The sequence below is a fragment of the Passer montanus genome, unplaced genomic scaffold (genome assembly GCF_014805655.1).
Source record: "Passer montanus isolate IOZ18808 unplaced genomic scaffold, ASM1480565v1 scaffold8, whole genome shotgun sequence".
Taxonomy (NCBI): domain Eukaryota; kingdom Metazoa; phylum Chordata; class Aves; order Passeriformes; family Passeridae; genus Passer; species Passer montanus.
Window position 1 is genome coordinate 7,256,065 of NW_024373256.1, and position 27,062 is coordinate 7,283,126.

At 41.0% G+C, this 27,062-nt stretch overlaps 1 protein-coding gene across 5 annotated transcripts; it reads right to left on the bottom strand.

Moving 5' to 3' along the window:
- Positions 1-1,073: 1,073 nt before the first annotated feature.
- Positions 1,074-27,062, bottom strand: EEF2K (eukaryotic elongation factor 2 kinase). 5 transcript variants are annotated; one of them, XM_039732108.1, is made up of 19 exons: positions 26,928-27,060; positions 22,719-23,040; positions 20,885-20,935; positions 19,073-19,173; positions 17,457-17,517; positions 16,600-16,637; positions 14,260-14,431; positions 13,020-13,169; positions 11,389-11,521; positions 10,632-10,759; positions 9,865-10,066; positions 9,528-9,580; positions 9,266-9,343; positions 8,370-8,432; positions 6,991-7,125; positions 5,836-6,024; positions 5,322-5,446; positions 4,571-4,749; positions 1,074-3,946 (listed from the first exon to the last, which is right to left on the bottom strand). In XM_039732108.1, the coding sequence occupies exons 2-19, from the start codon at positions 22,959-22,961 to the stop codon at positions 3,837-3,839; spliced, it is 2,211 nt and encodes a 736-aa protein (XP_039588042.1). In that variant the 5' UTR covers positions 22,962-23,040; positions 26,928-27,060; the 3' UTR covers positions 1,074-3,836. The 5 variants fall into 5 exon arrangements, with proteins under 5 accessions (XP_039588042.1, XP_039588043.1, XP_039588044.1 ...); XM_039732109.1 differs by lacking the exon at positions 26,928-27,060 and adding an exon at positions 26,448-26,887; XM_039732110.1 differs by lacking the exon at positions 26,928-27,060 and adding an exon at positions 24,231-24,374.

Consider the following 27,062-nt stretch of genomic DNA (forward strand, 5'->3'; position numbering starts at 1 on the left):
CTGTGGGGAAGAAAATGAGATTCAAATCAGTCCCACAGACCAGTCATTAAGAAACAGGCAATATACTTATTTACACTTCATAAGCTATAAGAGTTTGCTGTCTCCATGGTTTCTGAAGAATGCTATTCTTACTTTGGTACACTTGCAAACACTCCATCTCTGTGACAGCAGCTATAGCTAAAAACTCCAAAGGTTTAAAAAGCTAGAGCAGTGCCAAATTTCACCATTTTTAATCTTAGTGATTCTACAGTGCAGAGGCCCACATGGTGCTTTTTTTTTGTTAGGAAATTCTGCTATTTGACAGTGCCTTTGCAGAGGACCATTTCACATTGCTTAAAGTACACAGGTATAAGAGGTTCCACCTGTCTAAATAAAGCAATAAAAAAGCCAACACTAAGAGCTCCTTTTTAACAGTTTGAAAGAGCCTGTATCAAACAGATTATTCTGGCACATAAAGGGAAATAAATCATAGCAAAATGACAGTATGTCATTAGATGTGTCCCACCACAAATCACAGAGCCCAGCACATTCTCAGGACTAAACAAAAACTAAAAGCATACGGAGGCCTCTGTAGCACCCTGCAAATGAGCCTTCCTGGCCTTATATTTTATCCTCCATTACAGACATTACGTGTGTAATCAAATGCAAATCAGAGAGCACATCAACCATTTGTTTTCTGGAGGAAGATTTTGTGGCTACACATCCCAGTTAGTTACTTCTGACTGTTGAAAGGGAATGAAATTGGGAATGGAATAATACAAACAACAGAGAGGATTTCTGGAAGCTTACAATAGTAGGGTTGAATTTTGGCAAGTTATAAAGGAAAAAAAACCAAAAAACAAACAACAAACAGAAAAACCCAAATGCCCACAAGCAATGAGTAAAACTCTACTGAGAAAAGTGACAAAAAGAACAATTTTATTTACTAGCCAGAATGAACCCAGAAAAGTGAATGAGAGGACTAAGTGATGCAGGCAAGCAACATTTGCTTGTCTGACACACAAAGTCTTCCATCTCACTGTCCTTACCCAAGAAATATTCCCACTGACATCTGGAAACACTGAACCCAGGTAAGTTCTGGCACACTGAGCCTCAGATTTATTTTCACATTTTTAAAAAATACAGATTTTTATTTATTCATTGTGAATAGATTAAAAATACAGCATAAAGCAATATCATTGCAAAAGTCTTTAAAATATACAGTTTTTCCCTTCAAAAGAATGTCACAGAATAAGTTGTGAATATTTCTGTAAACAATTTCCGTATTATTGACAGTCCCATTTATTGTATGGCTAAATCATCTGATACACCTTAGGACAGAAGGTAGTCCTCATCACCAAAAAGTAGCATTTGAAAAAAAAAATTAAGTTTGCACTGAGCTGTGTGCATCTTTATATACCAGATCTACACAGAGCTGTCAGCAACTTCAGCAAGTACTGAATTTAGCAAATTAAACTACACCAAAAAGTGTCAATAATTACACTCTACATCCTTTGCATGCACATTTTGGACACATTCAATCTCCTCCCTACATGCTTAGTAGTGTTGTCACACATGCTTCCTTCTCAAGGAAAATGTTAAAGATTTGGCATCACCACCTTATGAGGGAAACAAACTTTTGTCTGATTTATAGTTCCTCCACTTTTGTCTGATTTATAGTTCCTCCACTGTATAGGTTCTGCACAAAACAGGTTATTCAACTGTCTGCAGAGGTGAGGGGCTTCACCTTTCATTGACAGCTGATACCTTAATGCTATGAACTGCAATAGCAAAAAAGGCCACACCCAGAGAAGCTTTAGGTACCTAAAGCAGAACTTTGGATAGGCACTGAAAACATTCATCTGAATAGCAGTCCTCTGGTTCTATTTCAGCATGTACAAAAAATATTAGGTCCAAAAATCTGGTCATTTTAGTACCTCGTTACCTAAGACCAGCTGAGATCTAGAAATGAGACATTCCTCCATTAATGGGTGTAGAGCTTTGCTCTCACTCTCAAAACAAAACAAAGAAAAAGGCCATGGGCACTACTTTGCCACAACCTCTGCAATCTACAGCAAGAAGTTGTTGCCATGTGTTGCAAGGCTGCTCACAGCTACAACTGCCTGGTGGTTACAGCACCAGCCAGAAGTACAACATCCAAGGGTAACTTTCCCTTCCCTCCTAGAAAGGATCCAAATTCTCCCTAAACCACCAGGAGTTCACCTCTTTCAGACAGTGGCAGTTGTTATTGACATCACCCTTCCTTGGGTGATGCCTGAACAGCAATTCAAGATCCACTTGCCATAAAAAAGAGGAAAGGGAGCACAATTTGATTCCAGTGACAGGCACTTGCACAGGAAAGGAAGAACTGATTTCTGTTTCCTGAACAGTTTCTGCATTTTACAAGAAATTAATATTCCTTGGCTATGCATGAGAGAAATCCTAATCACTCCTGCATTATCTCATGCCCTGCTTAGCTTTACACCTGCTTTTAAGAGCCTGGCTGAAGTGGTGAGCATCACAGGTCATTCAGCACTTCACAGGGCTGCCCCCTGTGCACATCAATTTACACCTCAGGAGGCTGCCAGGTCAAGGAGGCAGAAGCTTCCACCTTAAATCTCCTGCAAAATGCCTGTTAACCACAACCAAGGAATAGAACAGCTTCTGTACTATCCATACAGATGGCACAGCAGCTTTGGAATAAAAGACTGGATTTGAAGAAACTTATCTCTATGCAATGATAATTCAACCACCACCAGGTATTTGTCCTCCCCTCACTGACAAGGATTAAAGCAAAGAGGACACAAATTCAAGTGTTTGGGGGTAATACTGTTTTCCCTTTCTAACCAAAAACTCTTCTCTAAATAATATCTGCAGATAAAGTACTACTTAAAAATATACTTAAACCATATAAATTGTTTTCTGTACATAGAAATAGGTGAATCAACATCTCCTAACCTCTTCAAACATCCATCTGGAAATGGTGGAAAACGTGTTCTCATTTTAAGTGAGATGATCTAGCTTCACTGAGATTTGAGATGCCCCTGTAAAACTAACTAACTTCAAATTACCCATATATTACAAATCTTGCTACTGTACATAATTGGACAAATATAAGATCAGTAGACTTTTATACAAATACAATTTTATATGGTGCAAAATGTGAAAATGGGAGAGGTAGCTGGATGCCTCACCTCATCAGGAACATGAACAATTTTCTAATCGTGTAATATGCAATGTTGGTAATGAATAAAACATTCCACCCTGAGTATCCTCACTGCCAATCTGAATCATCTTCCCTACCTAAAATAAGGATTCCATCTGAAATTAATTTGAGAATAAGTGTCCAATAATGTCAGCAAAATAGAATGAAACTACTACTAACATCAGTAGCTGCATCCATAAACTGAAAATTTACGTTCTTGTGCAAATTTGGTGAGATACACCAAAAATGATGAAGAAATGCTGAGAATTTAGGAAAATGTTTTTCTGTATGTGGGGAGGAAAAGAAATGTAAACACACTGATCATTTGCTGTGTAAAAAACAGGACATGTAAAATCTAAACAATAAGGCCTCGTTTTCTTTTGTCAAAAAAACTAGGCCCTTCAGTTCTAACAGTAAAAAAAGTATAAAAGGTTCAAGTGTGTGTGTGTATTAGAGCTTTAAAACACAAACAGAAGTATGCTATGGCACCCTACATACTACTTATATTTAGATTTCTATCCTCAAAAAAAATTATAAAACTAAAATATGAAAAAAAACCAACCTGGTAACATCACATAAAACTACATCTCTGCAGCTGCAAATGCAGCAAGTCTATAACAAATTTATATACAAGAACTGCTTAATTTCAGTGTCATTCTTCCATCATTGCCCAAGCCTCTTCTGCTTTTTGGTAATACTGATTTGCCAGTCTGCCCTTCATGGCTTCCATGGCTGCTTCTGCTGCTTCTGTGTAAAGCTCACCTAGAGAGGAAACAGCATCAGTTATGTTGACAGAGTAAAGAAAAAATATGGCTTTAGCCTTAAGCAAATAAAGGAGAAAAGGATAAACTGAGGTCAAACTGCAGGGCCGGATGTATGAGTGTGTTTTAACAGTGACACAGTTACATCAGCTGGGAACCTGGCCTCTGCTCTTCAAGTTATACAACTGGCTGCTGATGGCTCCCCAGTGTACCTGGGAAGAGCAGCCTGTAGGAGCCCCCAAGCACAGACATCTGGCATGTAGGTTACACAGCAACTAAGAGAATGTTGTGTAGGGCCTGGGAGGTGTAGCTCAAACTACAAGCAGCAACCTGCAGCTCAGGGGAGTTGACCCAGAAGAGCAACCTCAGAGGGAGTGAAGGCTGCCTGGCAGTGACTCAATGTGCCACAGATTGGACCTGGCACCACCCACCACCCTGTCACTGCCAAGATCTCTTCTTCCACTGTTACCAGCCTTGTTACACCCAGCATCATTAAATCTGAAGGTATTGATCCTCTCTGTGTTTTATAACAGCTGAAGGAAGAAATCTATTTTTGGGGTACATGCTGGGGCAGAAGGGAAGGAAAAGCAAGATTATGGAAAACATAAACAAAATGAGGCCTCACCTGATCTCTGTGGATCCTTATCCAGGTTGAACCCTCCCATCATTAACATCTCTGCTTCCCTGGCCAGGAGCAGGTACCGGGGCTCGTCCTGAGTGCCATCATATTCACCTCCCTCATCGAAGTCAGTCATGTTCAGCGCGGCGTTGTACCAGCGAAGTGCCTCCTTCCAATCCTGGGCCCTGAAGTCAAAAATGATTTCTGAAGATGGTTCCCTTAGGAAACAAATGTTCTTTGCATTGGAGATTCAGCATCCCATTTTGTACTGGCTTCTCAGACCCTTGACACTCTCCAAGAAAGCAAATGTTCTCATGGAGACTCACTAACTGCACTAGGACATTAGGTCACAACAGCAAAATGAGGCTGGGGTCACTTTATGCAGGAATTACAGGAGAAACTATCAGACTGAAGTGTTTTCCTGAACTCCAGAGTCTGATCTTCATCACCAGCTGTATGGTTTTGGGATTTCTATTTGTGAGAGCAACCAATTTAGAAAAAAACCCTCAAGTTGCAGAGTCTTGTTTCATAAACATTTCAAAATCAGTTATTTTGCACACTAAGAATGCTCAGTGAAGTTCAATTAGAAGTTTGATGTTATTTGACAGTGGGAAATTTAAAGAGTATCACTGTTGTGCAAAACAGAAAACTCACACAAATAACAATGACATGCTAAAATACAAAAGCAGAAAAATCATTGCCCCAGCCTTGCCTCAGTGAAGTGCCACCAATTAACTTACTCAGCCATGCACAGTACCTGTCTGCACCAAGATTTACACCTGTATCATATGCTCTTGCTACCAGAATCATGGAAGGCCGGTCTCCAGCTTCTGCTGCTCTCAGCAAATAATTAAATCCTTTATTTCTGTTCTCCTTTGTATCCTAGTAAAGAAAACAAAACCTTGAAAATGCATGCTTCTAAAACCATCCCTTTACCATTAAATGCAGTTTCTCAAAGTCAGTGAGTATTTAGTATGTCTGAGAAATTGGCACAGCCACAAGAAATAAAGCAGCTGAACAGTAAAGGTGGCTTCAAAAGCTTCCCAAAGGCATGCAGTAATTTGCTGGCAAAACCAGAAAGAGACAGCATTTTTTTGCTGTTTTGTCCAAATCCTTAATTACAAAGTAATCTGTTTTCTCTGAAGAGGCTACAGAACACTTAACTACAGTTTTACTTCATCTAACTACAGTTTTAGTTTCATCTCCATTTCCTGCTATTCTGATGTTATTTTTACAATGGACTATATTCTGCTTTTTGGCATCTTCCATACCTCGAGAGTGACCTCGGAAAGAATGTGATGTGGCAGCTGAGAGCACATGAGGCCCAACCCAACGATGGCTTCCAGCTCCCCGCAGTCTGCAGCATGCTCCAGGTGGAACAGGGCTGACTCCTGATCCCACTCCTTGTCCTTCTCACAGAAGCGCCCGCCTTCATGGTAGCGAACCATGGCCAGGTGAACCTGGACACAATTGCACAGGAAAGACACAGCATGATGGAGGGATGTGATCCTTCAAAGCCCTCTGCTCGTACTTTACCAGGTCTTAGAGCTAAGTCCTGGAGTAAGAGGAGGCTCAGGGGAAACCTCAGCACTCTCTACAATTATCTGAAAGGAGATTCTAGCAAGATGGGGGTCAGCAACTTCACCCAAGCAGCTGGTGACAGGACGAGAGGACATAGCCTTAAGATGCACCAGGAGAGGTTCAGGTTGGACATCAAGAAGAATTTCTTCATGGGAAGGGCTGTTAAACATTGGAATGGACTGCCCAGAGAAGCAGTGGAATCAAGAGTTCCAGAAGGTGTTCAAGAAACAACTGGACATGGCACTTTGTGTTATGGGCTGGCTGACAAGGTGGGGATTGGTCAGAGGCTGGACTTGATGATATTAGAGGTCTTTTCCAATCTGAAAGTTTGTGTGAAAAACAGGTTTCCTCCCACATCAAAAAGTTTGAGAACACCTAAGGTTTGCAGGATGTTCATTAAGATTTACATAATATTTTAGGAGTGAGCTCAAGGCCATACATAACTGCAAACTTAATTCACATTTGCATTATCTATAAGAGTCTGCAGTAAAAAGAATCAGCCCATGCTACCAAGTTTTCAAGAGCTCAGCTTTGCCTATGTGCAAGGTATGTGGGTCAGGCACAGCACACCCATCCCACTGTATCCTCCCTGTGTGATGCCTCTGGAAATGCAGATTAACAACAGCAGGGTTCTTCCCAAAGGAGCCCAGATGTTGCAAGGCCAAAAGCAGATGGAATTCATGGGTTCCTGAACTCAGATGTCCCTTATTCAACATGGGTAGGTGACAGAAAGGTATAGATGTGTTCAACTGCACAGATAAATGTAAGCAGGGCAACACCTCTATGTAAGTCATAAATACAAGATGCTCTTTGTTGATAAAACAGTATCAGCAGACCCATCTCACCTTTCCAAGGATTGACTTCCCAATTTTCTTTTCAAGTTCTAGTGCATTGAGCCTCTGAACTTCTTGGGCAACACAGGATGGTCTGTGGATGTGGACTCTGGAAGAGTTGTAAAGATTCCACTTCTCCACACTGATCTGAAATACAAAATACACCATTATTTATATTCAAAATTAAAATTCCCATCCATATGGATTACCATCCAGGAATCAAATCCTCTATATTAATATTGCAATGTAGTAAAATATTGTATTTTAAAACACAGCTTTCAAAAGTCATGTTAGTAGCTGACTACTAAGTAACTACTAAAGTTAGTAGTAGTTATTACTCTTCATTAAAGAAACTGAGTAAACCCCTCTATTTCTAATCTGAACATCATCACTTTGAAGAATCATCTTGAAGTTCTGAATCAGAAGTTACATACACAAATAAGCAACTGAGTAGGCACACTACAAGTACTGAAGTTATCCATGCACAAAAAAATGAAACCCATATTTTTCTGCCCAGAATTTCAGTTCCCAACACCTTAAATGCAGCTTGCACTCTAGAAAAATGATACATAACCATGCAGAAGATTACAGGCAGATACATGCATTGGCATTTCTCAGGAGGAGCAACCAACCCAAATGAAGACATTTTTGAACATAATGGATCGGTGGGAAACAGTAGCTGAAAATAATTCTATCACAATTAAGGCCTTTGTAGGTACACAGAGAAAACACAACAGGAAAGGCTGCTGGCACAGAACTTCAGTCTGTTAAAGCGGTTTCAATTTTCTGAAACAGGAATATATAATAATTAAAAGGAGATTCTGAAAATTGTATCTAAATAAATTGTTGTCAAAGCTGTTTTTTCTTTCCTTTCAAAGTAGTTATTTGTTTAGGCTTATATCCAAGACCAATTATCACAGAAGTGATATTTTCTAAAAGCATACAAGGTCTTGTCTTATCTAACTCAGGTGACAGCAGCTCTCTTCACTATGTGTCTGTTTCAAACACTGCATGTTTTAAAGAAATAATACAACTACATACAGCATAGAATTCCAAAAGTCAAGCGAAGAAAGGAAATATAATTTAGTTAGGCAGAAAATAAATCCACAGAGCTGTAATTTTTTTTGAAGTGAGAAACTCATGCATGATCACTAATTTATGACAGAGGTCAGCTGCAGAGGTGACAATTTGTTTCACAGTACTTTTTTAACAAGAAAACAAAGACAAAACATAAAAGGAAGTAACAGAGTGGTAAGTTGATATTAATAAATGTTTTCTGTAGCTGAAAAGGAAGGGGAACCAACATCTGGTTCAGTGATGTGGTTAGGTGGCAGATGAGTGGAACAAACAGAGCAGCAAACTCAATCTGTGAACATTTCTGCTTTATTTACCCTTGCAGAGCTTCCCAAACTGTCTTCATCAGACTCCTGCCTCCGGTTGTTGTTTGAATGACCCTATGTTAATGTAAAGATTTGCATAATTCAATTTGCAGCAACTGATAAGTGCCAGTTATGCCTCTAGACTATTCCTACACTGCAGAATTAGTAGTGACAAGGACCAAAACTGTTTCCATTGGATCCTTTTCTTTCAGTGATATCACAATATATTAAGACATACCAAAATGATAAAGAACTTGGCACACAGGAGCTTTAATCCTGTAAACTTTAATCCTTTAATCCTGTCACCTGTCATGGAGATGCCATGACAAATACCTTGCCAAAGGAGGTGACAAAAGGAAGGGTATCTCTAGAAGCAGTATTCTCTTTCCTGTCTGCTAATTAAATATCTTGTTAATATCTCCAGGTCAAAAAGCATTTATTTAAAAATTTGTATTTTAGAGGACTAAGTAAATAACCCCTAGGAATTCTAAAGTTCCATACTATTACCTGACAACAACATTAAGTTCTGTAATATTTCAAGCCCTACAAAGTAGAGATGGTAAACTAGTCTGAAAGCAGATCATATTAATGGATTCCACATGGCAAGAAGATGGGTACACATCCTAAGTGCAATATGTAATACTTCAAAAACCCACACAACAACATCTAATCAAATACAGTATTTGAAATTAAGCTACTTATTACAAATAATATTTTTTTCCTGTAAGAGTGTCATTCCCAATATGAATACGTGACTCTGCAACATGGGGGAATTTCTTTGTTTCCTCTGTTTTCAAAGTCTAGATCAGGAACAGATCTAGATCAGGAAGGATAAAAAAGAAGATTCTTCTACAAAAACAGTTTCAGTATGAACAGGCCTAACTCTGCTATACCAGTCAGGTTCTTACCCTCTCTCTATGATCCAGATCTTCTGTCTCACTTCTCTTTTCACTGGGATACCCACTGTCTCCACCATTTTCAAAATCCTACAGAAGTCAAGAACAGAACAGCATTAGCTGTTAACTTTGGAAGGACCTCAGGTACACAACCTGCAACAACAGAATGGGCAAAGCACCCTTATGTGTTTTTACTGAACAAAACCTTTGGCAAGTTCTATAAAGACATATTTTATTAGGCAACTGCAACTTAATTTTAGCAAAAGACCCTCACCCTTTTGTTGTCAAGGTGATCCAAGTTATCTACTTCACTGAACACAGGCCAATCTAGGAGAAAAAAGTATTTGCTGTTATTATAAGGATAACATGCTTGAGGAAAAAGCTTTAGATATCATCATTTTATTGCTGTGTTTTTCACAGAAGCATCTATGCATTAATTATCTACACAGAAGTACGTTCAGTTTTATTTCTGCTCCAAGAGGAGCACTAGAAACAACTGCTCTGGACTAAATCAGTGCTGTTCTGCTTAAAAACAAAGCAAGACCAAACCAAAGTAAGACAAGCCCAATGTTCAGGAACCCCCCCAGGGGGGATGTATGAGTGTCACTCACTAAGCATGTCCACCTTGTGGCTGTGAGGGGTTGCAGAGGAGGGCGAGCAGGGCAGGGAGTCAAATGCCACGTCACTCATGCTCTCATCCCCGGAGTTCTCAGAGAGGCGGAAGAGCAGCGGGGGCCGGCTCCCCGACACCGTCCTCACCCGGCTGCTGCCGCACTTCTCCTCCGTGCCGCGGAGAATTGTTTGAGCAGATTCCTTGGCAAATCAACGAGAAAGTCCTGTCAATAATCCTTCTGTGAATTCTAAGCAGGCTACACAAGCCAGTGTGAATGTTTATTAGGAGTCCTCTATAAATATACACAGGTATACAGAAGTATTTGCTTTGAGAAGTTCTACAGTGCAACAAAACATCAAGCCCTGACATTTTTATTGTCAGAGAGAGTTTTGTTCAGGACTAAGTTTCATTCAAATGTTACATCAAGTCCCATTTCCACCAAAATCAGCTGAAGCCAGTGTGAATGTTTATTAGGAGTCCTCTATAAATATACACAGGTATACAGAAGTATTTGCTTTGAGAAGTTCTACAGTGCAACAAAACATCAAGCCCTGACATTTTTATTGTCAGAGAGAGTTTTGTTCAGGACTAAGTTTCATTTCCACCAAAATCAGCTTAAACTGAGATCAATTTGCAACAAGCATCAAATCAGGTTTGTGAGATCCAAACTTATCAATTATTTGAGCATTCTAAGATCTACTTGGTCCCAAACACACACTGATTTCAAGGTTCCCTTTTAATTAAACTTTTTCATCAAACACTTACAAGCAATTTTTTATTATAATCCAAGGCATCTTTCTCTTTGGATGAAAGATCAAATGGTGCAAGCCCCATGCTTTTGCAGATGTTGTTGCAGAAATGAGAATGAAAGAACAAGGCCATACCTCGAACACCTAAGGCAGTAAAAAAAGAGTTAAGAAAGGGTTTACTCAAATTTTATATTACAATTTACTTATTAAAAGCTGAAAGTCTCAAAGCTTTCCCTAAAAAGCCAAGAGAGAGAAAAATATTTTGTAGCACACAGCCTACCCCACTTCCATTTCAACACCAGTAAGGGCTTTGGAAAGCTATGTATGAGCAAGATATAACAAAAACCTAATGCAACTGCATCACTGAGAAATGTGCCTCAATTTAATCCTGCTTGATTAAATGAACAATTTCATATACAGACACTTGGAACTTCAAAAATACACGGTGCCTATCTCTCTGCATTCAGCTCTATCCACTCCTGCAATGTGGCAAGGAAATCAAAGGCCATGATTATTGTTCTCAACGAGGCAGAAACTACTTAATTACATTACTTGTTGAGGAGTAGGCCAGGAGACATGGGCCACAATCAGCTCTCATTTTAAGACTGCCCTTATATGACAGCTGACCTGTACAGGACTCCTTACAACAGGACTTCCCCAGCTCTTTGCAAGACCCTCAGAAATGTCTCAGCTCACCCAGTGCAGTGGCTACTCAGCAGAGCTGGGAAGAAAAGAGAAGTACCCTTTAGTGAAACAGAATCATTGATTTTTACCTAGGTTGCCATCTCCAAAATCTGTACCACTCTCTGTATGGATCTGAGGGTCTGTGTAAAGATCTCCAACTCCCTGGATATCAACAACAATGAGCTGGTGTCCTGAGCGCTCAAAGGTGAAGTGACTGAAGGCCTGGAAAGAACCACAGAAGATGTCTGAGAACACTCTCCCTTCATCTACTGAAAACAGTAACACACATTCCCCTGTTATAAATGGGAAAATAAGTCTGATAACCCTATCAGTGAAATATAACTGGTAAAAACACCATGATGAAAGCAGCAAGAGAGACCAAAAGCATGTAGTAACCTGTCTCTCCAACCTGCTTCAACTCGCAGAGAGGCTAAAAAAGGCAAAGTGAAAAGCAGCAGTGGGCACAGGCAGGGGAAAGGAGACTGCTTAATTCCTCATTTTTGTACTAGAGATTGTTTTCCACTATAGTCTTCACCTTTGGTAGTGGGGAGCTGGCTGGCAGAGAGAAAAACAGTGGGCTCTGAAGCCAGTGCAGAATAACTTCTGTATAAACATTCTGGCTTGTGAATCTGCAAGCTCTGCATTTCTGGGACACTGCTTCCTTCTGCCAACAAGCATTAGCTCTGCCACAGTTTGGAGAAAGAACTCACAAATAAATGTGAGCATCCTGACAAATTCTTCTTCCCTTTGAGTGATCCCCCTGAGCAACTGCTCTGTGTCTACATTTGTCTATCAGATAATGAAATGCACATTTGTGGTCTTGAAAAAACACATTTCAAGAATCAGGTACAAAAAGCCCTTCTCTTTAGAATAAAGTTGAGATATTAAGAATCCTCTGGGAAGGCCTCCAGAAAAGTGTTGCCAGGCCTGGGGGAGGTGACTGGTGGTGATAGACAAACATTTTAACTGCAGCAAATACCAGGGAACATTTTGTTCCCAACCTGTGAAAGCACAGCACTGATTCAGTGCACAAATGACAGCCCAGAACACAAATTCTCTGCTTACATTAAGCCTCATGACAAATAACTTAAAAATAGTGGAAAAAAATGTAAAGAACAGACCTCTCAAGGCCCAGTAAAATACCTCTTTTTTACGCTGATCACTTTGTATTTTTCAACAATATTTTAAATTTATTTTACAAGATTCAAGAATCACTTGAAATCTGTCCTTGTATTTCTATATGCAGTCTCAGATTCAGCTATTCAGAGGCTGCAGCTGGAAAAACCTACATTTTTATATGCAAATAGATTAGATTTATTTACATGAATTGGATACCAGCCATCTCTTGTGTATTACGTGAGGAACTGAAAGACTATTCAGTACATAGTACATGAGAGATCTCTTCACTGCCTCAATTTGAAGAAAGTTTGAAACATTTTGATGCCTGAAGTTATACTTAGAGTCAAAGGGCTTAAGGATTCCAAAGAGTATTAACCCTGTTCAACTCAACTGTAATCAACTGCAATCCAATATAGAAGCATTCAGTGCTTGAAAGAGCAGGCCCCAAGTAAGGGGCAGACAAACTGCAAATAGAGAAATTAATCTGGCATTGTACTGCAGAGCCTGCAGTTTCCTTTCTTGGCAGTAATGCAAGACCTCTGGAGAGAGCCCAGAAATTCTCTGCAGCAGACTCCATGGAAAGCATGAAACAAAGCCTCACTTGTGGAGTTAGACGAATGTTGTCGTCTCGCACAAATCCAGAATTTGAGTTGTATTTGATGTATTTGCCCTCAATGTAATGTTCCAGATGAAAGAGAGGCTTCCCAGGCCTGTTCTTCATTTCAATAATACAGGTCTGCACTATATCCACCTGGGGAGGGAAAGAAGATAAACAATGACTAACAGAATACTGCCTTCAGATCAAAGTGTGTGTGAATCCTCCAGCTGTGAAAACTTTCCCAATGCAAGAATCTGAACAATTGCAAAGATCCTTCTGTTTAATAAGGGGGTGGGGGAAGAGTCATGTGCTTCTTGGAGGAATTCCATAAATTAAAAGCAGTCACTTTAAAACAGCTCACTTCTCAACAAACCCCTCTGAAAAAATTCTTAGCAAGTGCTGGCTTTCTATTTCATCTTGTGGGTACCTTAAGAGTACTCTGCAAAACATGCAGTCATTCTGGGGAGCAAAACAGTCACTACTGCACTACTTGAAGAAATGCATTTTCAGAGAAGGGCTGAGGGTATCTACTGTTCAGGCATCTCTGTATCCTGCCCACACACATTCCTAAAGCAGAAACCATCATAACTCTCACTCTACTTATGTATTTTCTCCAACATGGCATTTAAAACTTCTAGATTTGTAGATTTCTCTCTGTGTGCTTCACTGTAGACCTCACCTTGCCAATATGAGCCAAAGCAGTCATTAACTAATCCTCATAGGAGAGGCAATGCAAATATCTCCCATATCTAAATCACTAATTTTGGCCATTGAATTGCTAAGGCTCTCAGCTCTTTTCAAAAATCATTGCTAGCTACATGTTTGGGTGGGTGTAGAAGATTTAAGCATCTACCTTCCTGGAGCTCTAACAGTTAAGTGCTTGCTGAGACTGCTGCTGGAAATAAATTCTGTGACATCTCTGGTTATCACAAAAGCAGCTGGGCACACATCAAAGAGAGCAATACAAGCATCATTTTATTTTGGTTTTCAGTCAACAGCTAAGGACAGTCAGACATTCACAAACACATAGCTCTAGTCCTGGAAATATAAAGCAATTTCTGTATTTATTCCATTCAAAATCAGCCATCACTTAACAGAAAACACAGAAGGGCAAAATAATCTATCTAAGCATTTAAATGTGATGGAATGTGAACAAATAATTAATTCCCTCTAAATTATGCCTGAAAACGAAGCCAACGAAAAACAACACTGCACTTTTGCTTAGCAAGATCTTTGAATGCACCTGTTTTGGTGGCTTGTGTCTGTTGTACTCTTCTCCCCAGAGTTTTGCTTCCATCTGCAGTCGAACATCCTCAAAATAAACATCCCTGCTCACACTCTCTATGTATTGCTTGGCAACATAATTATAGGCACCCTTCCAGTTCTGAGTGTGCAAGAAGTTGGACAGCTTTTTTCTGAAAGATAAATCAATCATTGAATTAAAATCCATGGATTTCTTTTCACCAATCTTTCCCATTTCCTTGCATGGACAGAGCCAGGCTCCAAGATAAGCATTACCTTCAGTCATTTACCAGGTATTCTACCTGAAACGTGAAAGGAAAAGGACAAGGGAAAATGAAACATCCCGTGGGAATGGCTGGGATGTGCCACACTGTTTGGTTTAGCTGCAGCTACTTGTGCTCTGAACTTTCTCCTTTTCTCAATCCCTTTCCCTTCCTGTTTCTCTCAAACTCAGAGTATGAAGGGTTGGTGCCTTGTCAACAACCTGTTCTAATGTCAACAATTATTTTCTGCAGAAATTAACAGGGAGTGGCCTTTCAAACATGAACTGAGAAACTTCTCCTGGGATAAAAGTAATCTGCTGCTTCTCAACACACAGCAGTGACTGCTCATAACCCACATACTCCCAGAAGGAAAACTGCACCTGACAGTTGTCATGATGCAGCTTTTCCCTTTTGTTGATGTGCAAATCTTTAATCCACAGATCCCTCCAAAGCAGGGGGGCTGGGGCAGGGTGGGAGGGTAGTGTGTAGCCCAGGAAAACTTTGATAAGAAAGGATCTGCTGGCTGCCAACAAATGCATTAGGCAGGTGCTTTAATTAGTGCAGCACTCAAACTCTCAACCCTTTCCCCCCTTGTTCTTTTTCCTCTCCCTGCCAAGAACTTGGTGCAGAGGTCTTGGTACAGGGGACACTCTACAGGCAGAGCACCTTCATGCTGCCTGTCCTCCTGCAGGTATGGGCACCCAGTCACAGCAACAGAGGCCTTGGAAAGAATGAACAAGGAAATCAGGTAAGAATTTCAGCCAGATCCCAAACCTTCCCAGTTCTTCAAGGAACACACTCCTCTGCATAAAACAAGCCAGCTCTTGTTTTTCTGAAGTCAATATTCTCACATTGGTTCATTGGGCTATGAGCAGCTAAGGCTGTCACTGTCTTAACTAAAAACTTGCAGAGTTACAAAAATCTAGGAGAGAGCTCCAGATGGGAAATATCCCTGTACCACTGACACATATGGGAAAGCCAGCAGTAGGAAGCTGACATCCAAGTTATGCTTTTTTAGCATCAGAGGTTAAGGCAAAACTGCCAACAAATTTCTGTTTATGGCATTACTCAAAATATTGTGTAATGGGGAGTTTGGTAAGTAACAAGAACTAAAAGCAATGTCAGCAGGCTGAGATTTGTTACTTCCTAGGCTTCATTCACTACTGCATCCAGCTGCCTTTGCAGGAACAGAGCCACCAGCATGAACTGATACTGAAATGCCAATACCAAACTGCAGGAGTGTGGGGTTACTTTTCTTCCTTTTTGCTCAAGTTCAAAACATCACATTTTCATCTTTCAGGAGTATCTGTCTTTCAGAGCTGAATCCTCACATGAAGTGCAATTTCTCTGAATTCCACATATGGAAAGATGAGGAAATATTTTTAAACACACACACCCCAACATTTTCCAGGAAACATTTATTTCCAGAGCCTGGAAGGGGTGGGGTGATCTCTTAGCACACACCAATTTATAGCTGGATGCTGATCCCCACAATAAGATTTGATAACACTCTCCAAGGAAGGAAAAGTTCCTCCTCAGTGTTCTCCCACACTTTTTCTTTCTGGGAAGCACAACTGTTAGTGTTCAAGTTCTGCCTAACTCAGAACTTGATCCTGGTATATATGATCCAGAGCAAACTCTAGGAGGATAACCTTCTTTACCAATGGAGGCTTTTCCAGTTGAGTCTGCACCAACCAGATATTCTTTCTTTCTTTCTCTTTTCTCTGCCTAACTGTAGGCCTCAAGTTGGTCTCCACGCTGCACACCCCTATGACCTCCTCTCAAGTTTTAAGATATTTTAGCACACAAGGAACACAGAAATTAAGTGGCTGTTACTATACTTTCATGAATATTTTGCCTCCCAGGGATGGTTGAAGTACAACACTCAGAGAACATTCTCCTTTCTGAACCACACTCCCTGTAGGTACAATCCCACAAACAGGGATAAACCCCTCAGAAAGCCTTTTAGAAAGGAGTCAAGCTTTACACAGTTTCCACTACATCTAAGTGAAATTCCAGTCACCACAGAAAGAAATACTGCAAGGAGGCCAACAAAGATGAAGTGGGCAGATACTCACGTTCTGAAACACTCTCGCATTGCTCCACGGCCGAAAGGCTGGGGAAAAGAAAAAAACAAAAACCCAGCATTGCCATTTCCACAAAGTTGATTTCTAACCAGTAAGTGACTTCCCCTTTACACCATGCAGAAAGCAGTTTTCAAACAGGCTCTACAGAAATATTTCCTCAAGGAAAAGTGAAAACCCACTGGTGATGTAAGCAGGTATCTGGGGAAAAGGCATTTGGATAAACTCCCCCTACCAATATCCCATGGAGAAGAAATGGCATGTCTTTTAAACAAGCTATGTAAATTCTCTCCCCAGCTGGGAGTCAGCTCTGTGGGACTGTCCACAGAAGCTTCACAGACTCCATGGCTCTGCATTTAGGCTTTTGTAGAGGATATGCCAAAGACAGCATCATCTCCCCACATGCCAGATACTCGACCAGCAGCACAGAGCAAGGCAACCCCAACACACAACCAAGCCCAGGATTTAACTGGGAAATGACAGTGCCTTCCACCCTCATATACAGAAAATTCAGTTGGTTTTCATTCTAACAACAGAAATTATTTGGGAGCACACAAAATAGTAGGACTACTGCCAGGCAGGGAAATGATGCCAGAAGGAAATGGGAGGGGTGACATGGAAGGGAAATCACTGGGAATGGAACAAATGCCTCATGTTGCTGACAGGGAAGGTCTGACTCCATTTTCTACTCTATTCTGGAGAGAAAGATACAAAGAAAAAGAGGTAGGTGAAAAGAATTACACTGAGATTTCAGAATTTCTATAAGGAAAACATCTTGCTGCCACTATTCAGGAACAGAAAGGGAATTACACACTTGCTGTTAGTAAACATGAAGGACAGTGTGATCTTACTTGAGAAGCCATCTTGATAAGAACTTCATCTTCAACCCAGTCCCCAGTAACAGCATTGTACCTGCAAAATCAGGAGAAACGTCTCAGAAAAATGCACAGGGAACACAAATCCTCCCATTTCCAGCACCTATCCTTCCTTATCTGTTACTGACTCTGGAAAGTGCTGCTGCCGCTTCCACACAAAAGCTTCCAGTCTTCCCACTACACTCTAGCCTCCCTCATTTTGGGCAGGCAAAGAGAAACACATTTAGCTCTTTGAAGAGACACTAAACCCTCCTGTCAATGAGCAGACTCTAAGGCAGACCCTGAACTTCTGTAACACTACAGATCAGGCTTTATCTGCTTTGAAGTTAAACCTCCTCTGTGATGCCTGGGCAGCACACTGGGGGCAGAAAGGGCCTCACCAAGCTCTACACACTGGACAGGTTGTCTCCCTCAACCCTGAGCTTGCATAAGCCTGGTTCTGGCTGGATATTTGCCTTGGGGCTGTGAAGAATGTGAGCAGCACCAGCTGTGAGACACAGTGGGGCCAGGAACTGCCCAACACTGCACTGAGGGAGGAGCAAGTCCCTGCACAACCCTGTGATAATACAAAGAGTGCAACTGTGGTTTCTCCCCACCCCTTGAACTCCCAACACAGTGAAAGCCAAATTGGGAACCACAGCAGCTGAGTCATCAACACATGATTGTTTCCAGCCTGGTTCCCCCAACCTGCAGAGAGTAATTCATACATGCAGACACCCCATATTCTCACTTATACATTATGTATCACCCCAGTTTGCAGCAAAGAAAGAGATAAAAACAGGAGTATCAGAGCCATTTCTTTTTAACAGAATATTGAGTAGCCCTAAACTAAAATTATTACTTATTTGTATTTTAAAATATGCAAACTATTTCAGGACTGTGTGGCTGACCAGGGACAGATGTAGTCTATGGGGAGGAGCAGCACTGCATGACTGGTATGGGGTTGGAAGGGAGGCCTCCCCAAACACTGATGCTAAGTGGTGATTAACTGGCCTTTAACCCCTAACCCTTCCTCCCAGAAACCTGTGTCAGTAGAGTAAATATTTTGGCAAAGCTCATGTTAAAGGACTGAAACCAGTTGCAGGGCCATACTGCCTTTTAGCATGTAGACCATGCTGAGCTATTCTGGGCTTTTTATAAAGATTTAAATTCCAGCCACATGCAACAATACTGCATGGACTAGCAAAACTGGAACTGCTATTTTGGGAAAGTTGTGGAGGGTTATGTTGCTTTCTTTCCCAAACTATTTAAACTAAGTATGCTTCCTCTTAGTTTGGATTAATTTCCTTATTAGATTACATTTATGGCATTAATAAATCAACCAGAAAATACTTTTCAGCCTTGTTTCCTATCTACACAGTGAAAGTCCTAGATACTGCTGAGGTGTAAGAGAAAGTGTGACAATGGTTTGCTGAAAGGTTTATTTTTTATGATGTGCAGTACTCACATATTCCTGGGAGACTGAGTTAAGACCCACTCACTTTGGGCATCATGAAAGCTCTTCAGCCAGATATTCTGCACTACACAAACTCAGCCCTTGCACAAATCATCAGTCCTACTTAGTATCAGCATCCAAAGGAAGACCCACAGACCTGTAACGAGTGGCATGCTCCGTCTCAATGTCCTCCAGATGAAATTCTGCCCAGGGATCAGGCATGTGCTTGGCTTTCTCAATAGCATGCTTCCAGGTTTCCTGAGGAAGTTACAGATTGGCATTTTATTTATAATCAGCAGCAGCTCACAAAACCAGCAGTTTCTAGAGCACATCAGGATCTCAATCCTATGGATATGTGCAAATACACAAGCCCCCAAAGCACTACTCAGAGCAGGGACCAAGTAGTACCAAAGACAACTCTGACCTTTTTATAGTTTCAATTATAATGAAACCCACTCAGATATATAAAGCATAGATTTCAGTTCAATTTGCACCACTGTAAAGTTAATGAGAACAGAATCTGGCACAGTATTATACAATTTACAAAACCTGTGGTAATTTGCAGATATCTCTAACATGCTCTGCAAATGGCAGTAAGGCACACCCAGATGACATTAATTCACTTTTTCTGTTTTGATTTTTAGCTTTTCAGATTCAGCAGCATATGCTGGTTTTGCATGCATAAAAGTATAAAAAAGTTCATTAAAGATACAATCAATATGGATAAAGTAAGAAGTTCTGTGAACCCCAGGGTCCCAGACTGTGCTGAGCATGAGGAAGAAGAAACTAGAATGTTGTAAAAATTGATTATTATAACAATTCCAGACAAGTAGCTATTTCAATGTTCACCAAGTCAAGAGTAAAATATCAAAGCAGTTTTCTGGAGTACAGTCTCTCTCTACCAGCCAATTTGGATGCTTTACTCTTAACATTTTGTTCTCCCTCTCTTACATTATATATTTCCAAAAAAACTGGAGATATGATCCTGTGATGTGCCAAATGCCTTCTGCAAAGTGAGCAGGAGAAAAAGCACTCTGCACCCTGCCAATAAAGAAGCATTGAGCTCTGAGATATTATTATTGCCTCTTAGACTGAACTTCAAGTGTGCAGAAACAGTAACTTTTAAAATGTTGTGATTATTTTGTTTTTTATCTTCAGGAATTAAAATCAGTCTTTTTTTATACAAAAAAAAATACACTGTGAATTTGTGTCAGCAATGGCATCAATGAAGTTTTTGGAGCAGCTAAGCTTTAAATGTTCATGTTTATTTTGAATTTCAGCTTTAACTATGCATACGTTGCAAACAATTTAAATGCTCCTCTTTCTGACAATAATAACACAAAATGAAAACAATACTACATTAAAGAAAATTACTTTAAAGGACATGTTGAGAAAGATTTCCTACATGTTTCATAAGAAAATGAAGTTGCCTCAGGTCATGCAATGACAGCTGATATGGACCTGAGGATTTCCACACTTAAATACCTATGAGAGAAATAAGGAGAGACAGCAACAAGAACTTGGTTGATCAGCTGTATCAATCTCTTGGGCAGATTCCCTCTCCAAAAGGTGATTTGTATTCATGTTAGATGATAATTTAAGTAAGTTAATTACTTGTGCTTGATCTCTTGAGGTGCTTTGTACAAAAGCTGTATCCTAATCTTGAAACAAACACTAGTTGGATTTCATGGAAATGGTGCTAACAGTGCAATTTTTCTCCTGCTGGAGGCATATGGCTGCCACACAGTGAAATTTCAGGGTAGAGAACACAGGATGGGTATTATTCCATTTAGCAGGTACCTCTTTTAGTTTTGACTTGATGATTCTTACGGACTGAGGCAATCAGTCCTCCCAAATAATAAAATAATGAAAAAAAAACATAAAAGGAAAAAAAAAACTAACAAAACCAAACCAAAAAAATCATAATGCATCAATTAGATATGGTGTTGACATTTTCTTTTGAACCTACCCGACCATGGTCAACCACAGAGCCATGCTTAGAACGATGCTGTGTGTCATTCTAAAGGATCCATGAGAGACATGAAAGTAGGAAAATACATGTGATAAGACAAATGATTGACAAAGAGTCTTGGTTCTCTTTGTTAGTAAAAAAACCCAAAAAACTTCCAGTTAAAATCCACTGTTCAATTTATATTCCAAATTTATGCTCCTTAGAACACCTGTGAAGAAACCTATTGAGGTAAGTTGGTAATTTTTTCTTTTAATTGGAAAGTATTTATTAAAAGGGTATTGCCCATTAACTAGTTAATTAAACAGTGCTGAGTCCTGTTTAAAGCAGAGAGTTAACTTCTCTGTCTGGCTCTGCCTTTCATTACCAAGGGCCCACACTGCCTTGCTTTAGCTCTGAGGTCTGAGGCAGACTCTGACAGGCCAGGCTGTGGGGTTTAGGATGCCATCAGCCCTGCCTGCTTCATTGTGCTGGGAATCACCATTCCTGCAGCTTAAACAGGAGATGGAGACTGGCTTGCTCCACATCTCAACACAGAGCAATTTATCTGTGATAGAACCTACAATTCCAGACTAGGCATTGCAGAGACCAAAATATGGGTACAAACATTCTGCAGAAGCAAAATGACAGCTTAGGAAGGAGGAAATAATTGCAATTTCTGAAGTCCTTATCAGTTTTATCTCAGACCACATGACTCAGAAATTGCACTGCAGACCCAGAGGCAAGTGTTTAGTACATGTTAAAATGTACACACAAATGAAGACTAAGCTCCCTATCAGGTCTTGACTTGCTTAGTTTAACATACACCAACATCTGTCCCATTTCTATACTAAGCTTTTGCTCCTCACCTTCCTTAGGCCTATGTACCTTTTAATGTTTCTATTAACTAGCTTTGGCAAAAATGTTCCTGCAGACAAGCCAGCTCCACTTTCAATGTGTTACTCACTATATTATCTGACTGAAATAAACCCCAGTATTTTTTCACAATTAAAGCATGCATTAGGCATAACCAGGATTTTAGAGTATCTATTAAACAAATGTTAATATCTATAATAAGAAATGTGTTAATAAAACACATTAAATATAGGAAAATTGAGACATGCCAGTTTAGCATGTAAACACAAATAACAAAGCACAAACTGTGTTTATTTAGGATATGTAAGTTAGAGAGTGGATGTCACTTGAGGCTCCACTGCCTGGCCTGATCTGTGTGAAGGGAGCTGAGTGAAACAGGACACACTGCCAAGGAAGCACCAGCTGCAGCCCCTCTGACCTCCCTGCAATGCTGGAGCTGCTGTTCATCCCAAAAAGGTCAGATGCTGCTTGTGTACACTGTCAGGAGCTACTGCCAGTGTGATGCCTCATGCTCAAGCATGAAAGTCAACATGTCAAAAGCTCCCTAAGAAGGAACTATAACATAAAAACTTGCCCTTACAATTTTGTAATTTACAATTTTATTTGTTCAACTATAAATATCACAGACTACAAAAATTCATAATAAATTATCTTCTGACAGGCCCAAATTTTTCTTACACCAATTGTATTATGTTTTGAATCTCCCAATCAACATTGCATTGTAAATGGTTTGATCCTAATGGCAGTGAAATTTCTCCTGGACCGAGTGGAGGAAGATCCCCCTGCTGAACTGAGGGACAGTAAGCAATTCCACAGCAGTGTCAGACTACTGGCTTAATGGAATTAACTGCAGGTCTGGAAAAAACAGATGAGTATTTTAATTGAAAAGTGTTAGTTACAAGAGATGAAGCAGGTAGAAAATGTCTCATGCCAACTAAGTAAAACCAAAACCTTAATGAAGACTGGAGCCAATACTCACCTTAAAGCTAAAGCTTCTGGGAGAAGAGCTTGAACTGTACTGCTCAGTTTTTGCTAAGCTGCTGTAATAATTGTCTACTTTGGTACTGGCAGACTTGTTAGAAACTGGATCATCAGTTATTGGACAGATAAAATAATTGTCTTCATCATCACTATCAGCATCAAGATAATTCCCAGAGTCCACTGGAGTCGTTCTGGCATTGTCAATCCCTTCCAGACGAAAAATAAGGTCCTCGTCTGCCATGTTTGCAGGACACTGGCTTAACTCCTGCCAGGACTGCAACACCCACTACTCCAATGCACATGCAAACAGGGGGAAGAAGCTGGGTGAGAGAGGAGAAAAGGAAAAGGTTGTTATTAAAAGAACAAATAATGCACAACACTGATGTCGGCACACTGGCAGAAAAGAAATATATTTGCATCTGGCTCTTTATTCTTCCTTATATGAAATGCTGAGTTCCATAACACTAGTCTTAGAAACTTGAGAGAGTTTTACCTCAACCACCACAGTCAAATTTTCAAATCTTTTCAGGAAAAGTCTTCTCAAGGATATTGTGTAAAAATTATCAGTCAAATGAATTAGAGAGTATTATAAGAACAACACTGAAAAATTTTCCACCATCCACAAGACTTAAGTTGGCTTTTAGCTCACATACAGCCAATAGCCCACAGGCTGCAGACAGTGCAGCACAGTGCAGAAAAATGAGGTGGAGGAATGAGTAAAGCTCTTGGAAGAGGTGGAAGTTTACCCAGATACTCTGGAAATACTGGCATGCACAAAATAGAAGATTAGTGAGAATACTCAAAATTTGGCCCTGATGCTGGCTGAGCAACTGGATTTAATTTAAAACAGACACTTCTAAGTGTCACATTGTTTAATTCTTCACCCACCCAGCAAAATCAGGGATTTTTACACAGCAAGTCTAATAAAACAACCACACACAAGTTTTCAGTTTTGCTTTACAGTTATTCCTCATTTCTTTTACAGTTATTTCCTCATATTCCTTTGCATTTTCAGTTTTCTTTCTGCATGAAACAGGAAGACGAATACACTCCTACAGAAGTATTCATAGCTGCTGACCTCACTCCCCAGTTACTGAGAAAGTGGTCACCACAGAAACAGTGCCTTAACATGAGGCAGCTGCCACCAGCAGCATTATCTTGCTGGTTACTGCTCTTCTGACGGGGGCAGCATTCCCACACTTCAGCCAGGCACACAGGAAACTGCAGCAATCCATCAGGCAGCAGCTGCTCTGGAACACCACTGCTGGGGGAGGTCTCGGCCAGCTCACCTCACTTGGCACTGGAGCAGCTCTGGAGGGCTCACCTGCTCTCCCAGCAAAGACCACGAGGGAGCTGTTGAATCTGGGAAGGGGCAATAGTGCATACCTGGAGGGGGAAGGTGTCACTGCACACACACCTGGCAGGGGAAGGTGTCACTGCACACACACACACACCTGGCAGGGGAAGGTGTCCTCAGCTGCCACTGCCGTTTTTACTGTGTTCATCTTACCAGAGGGCACCGAGTGCTGGAGAGCCCCTATTCCTGTCACACACAGCCAGCAGCTGTCAAACGATGCTTCAAGGACTTGACTATTCCAGGACACAGCACAGCACGGGACAGCCCCATCACACCCAAGTGCTGCCCTGCTCTCCCTTCTGCTCCTGCTGGCACACTCATCAGCAGATCCACGGGGTTCAGGACAGTGAAGAAGCAGCAGCAATGCGAGTTTGTGCAGCAGGGACTGCAAACATTCTGATTTATGTGACTTGTGCAAATGAAATATTACCACACAAATCAGTTTCTATTTAAAGCTAATGGTGTTTATGAAAGTCTCTTTGTTTTTCTTGGAACCGTATTTCTTGTAAAGTACTTGTGATGTTTATTTTGGGAGTGTATGCACCAAGAATCATCCTCACGTAAAATGCTCTTTGAAACAGAATTCAATAACCACATTTTGAATTATACAAACACTGCTCTAAACTTCACAGTTTGCTTGACAAAAAGCCTTATAAAAAGCCTGAGCTTCATCCCAAGAGTTATATTCTGTGCTTCTGCATTATAGCACAGAAGTTGTACTATATAGGAATTTCTGTTACTACTGCTCCTGTGTTTTGATCATTTAATCTTTAATATCCATTGCAGAAGCATTCCTAAGGCTAAGCAACAAGGAGAGTGAGACTGCACTAAACCAAGCCTGCCAGCCTGCATTATCACACACAACATATAATTTTAACTACCCACTCCAGCCCACTTTGAAAATTTATTCAATTTTTTTATCAGCCTTGTACTATGTGATTCAAAATGCAGATAATTTAAAACACAGCTCTTAATCTGCTCTAGTCTGTATTTATTTTTGTTTTTCCAATGCCTGTTTCAAGTATTTTTCCTTCTCTTGCCTTTATATCCAAGAGCCACATGGCCAGGAGGGGCAGGTGAGTGGCAAGGACAACATGCAAATATGTGAACACAGATAAACAGCAGGGAAAATTCACATCACAGGGCTGTTAAAGCATGACTTGTTTCTTGTAGGTGTCTGTTGCTACAAAGTTCAGGGAGACTCTTGGCCAAGGTTCTACAGTGGCCTCAGCATCTAAACCTGCTTTAATTCATCCCAAAGAGCTGAGCGATAGCAATACTACAGTCAGCAAAAGAGGGGACAACTGGAACATCTCAATTTCCTCCTAATTCACTGTTCTAGCTCAGACACAGCCCCCTGCAACTCCTTAACACAGGACAGGAACTGCCCTGTAACAGAACTCCCAGCTTGTCTTGCGGAGAAGCATTAAAGCAAGCATGACCCAGCTCTCCCTGGTATAATACTAAATCCCTTTTGGTTTAATACCACATCAGTTAAAGCCATTTAACAGGATAGCTGTAAGAGTAACAAACAGGTTTTTTTCTTAAAAGAGAGAAGTCACCTTTCAGATTAACATTCTTTTAAAGTCCAGATTCAAAATTTAACCTAAGCAACTATACAGACTATGCACCTTAAAAAGCATTATCATCTTTATGGGCTACAGACCCAAAGCTAGATAAACTTGTCCAGAACAACCCACTAGCTATGTTAATGTCTTGCAGCATATTACAGAACTGTGCTTTCCAAACACCCAACTGACCCCTAAAAGTAAATGTCTATTCTCATCTGCACCACACACTTCAAGAAAACAGGTTTAGTGAGTCCAGGTAAGAGCTGTGATAAAAAACAAGATAAAAACTCCCAGAGATAACTCACTGTCTATCTTGGAAAACCTTGTCTAACCAAAGACAATGAGAAGCCTTTAACACAGGTCCCTTCCAGTGTATCACTACTGCAAACACCATGGCACAAATCCCATTCAGTTTGCCTGCAAGCACAGCTGGGATAATAGTTTTATTAGTCTGAGTGTTAGAGACAACAATACAAAATTCATGAAGCCAAGGGGGTGAGTTCAACTGCACCAGCTCAGAATACAAAGCGTTTGAGACAAAACCCTGTGCAAGAAAACACAGCTTCAAATACACCAATGGCTTTTATAGCTGCAGGCAGTGAGGCACAAGAACAGCCCTTCCGAGTCAAGTCCACCCTGCTGCCAAACGTGCAAATAAACACTACGTTACCAGTATCCAAAACACGGGGCTTGAAAAGGACAGAAAAGGAACATCCAAGATAACTTTAAAATATCCTTACATTGCCATTAATAGACTTGTCATGCCAACTGGCTTTAAATACCCTGCACAATTACCTACCGCTGACTTTTTGGAGGCATTTGCTCAGTACCCCACGTTGTTAATTAATTAACTCCACGCTTTATGTGCATTGAGGTATCTGAAGAATTCTCCGAACACGAACCGTCCTGGCGCAGTCCCAAGCTGTCAGGGCGGACTCACCGCAGTCAGCCCCGCACACAGCAGCTGTTCCACGGTCACAGACGACACTTGGCACTTTTAAACAGCCTAAGCACCAAATTATTCGCACTGCCGCGGAAACATAAATGGACGGAACGCCAACCTTCAGGTGTGAGCGCAGCACTGCTGCCCAATGCACAAATCAGGTTATTTTTGGGCCCGAGCAGAAGCTTGCCCGCCGGCCTTTCGCAGGCTCTGACCACCCCACCGATCGTCTTTTTCCGCAATTAAAAACGCCCTTCCCGCGCTTCCCGCCGCGGGCGGCGCTGAGGCAGCTTCCCAGCGCCGCCGGGCCAGGCCCCGCACCGCGACGGCACCTACCGGCCTAGGAGAGCGCAGATCGGCCGCGCAGCCCGGCACGGAGCGATCCCACAAGCCCCACACCCCGTTCGAGCTGCCGCCCCGCAAAGGGAAGGCAGGCGGCGGGAGGAGAAGCCGCCCCGCCGAGGGGAGGGA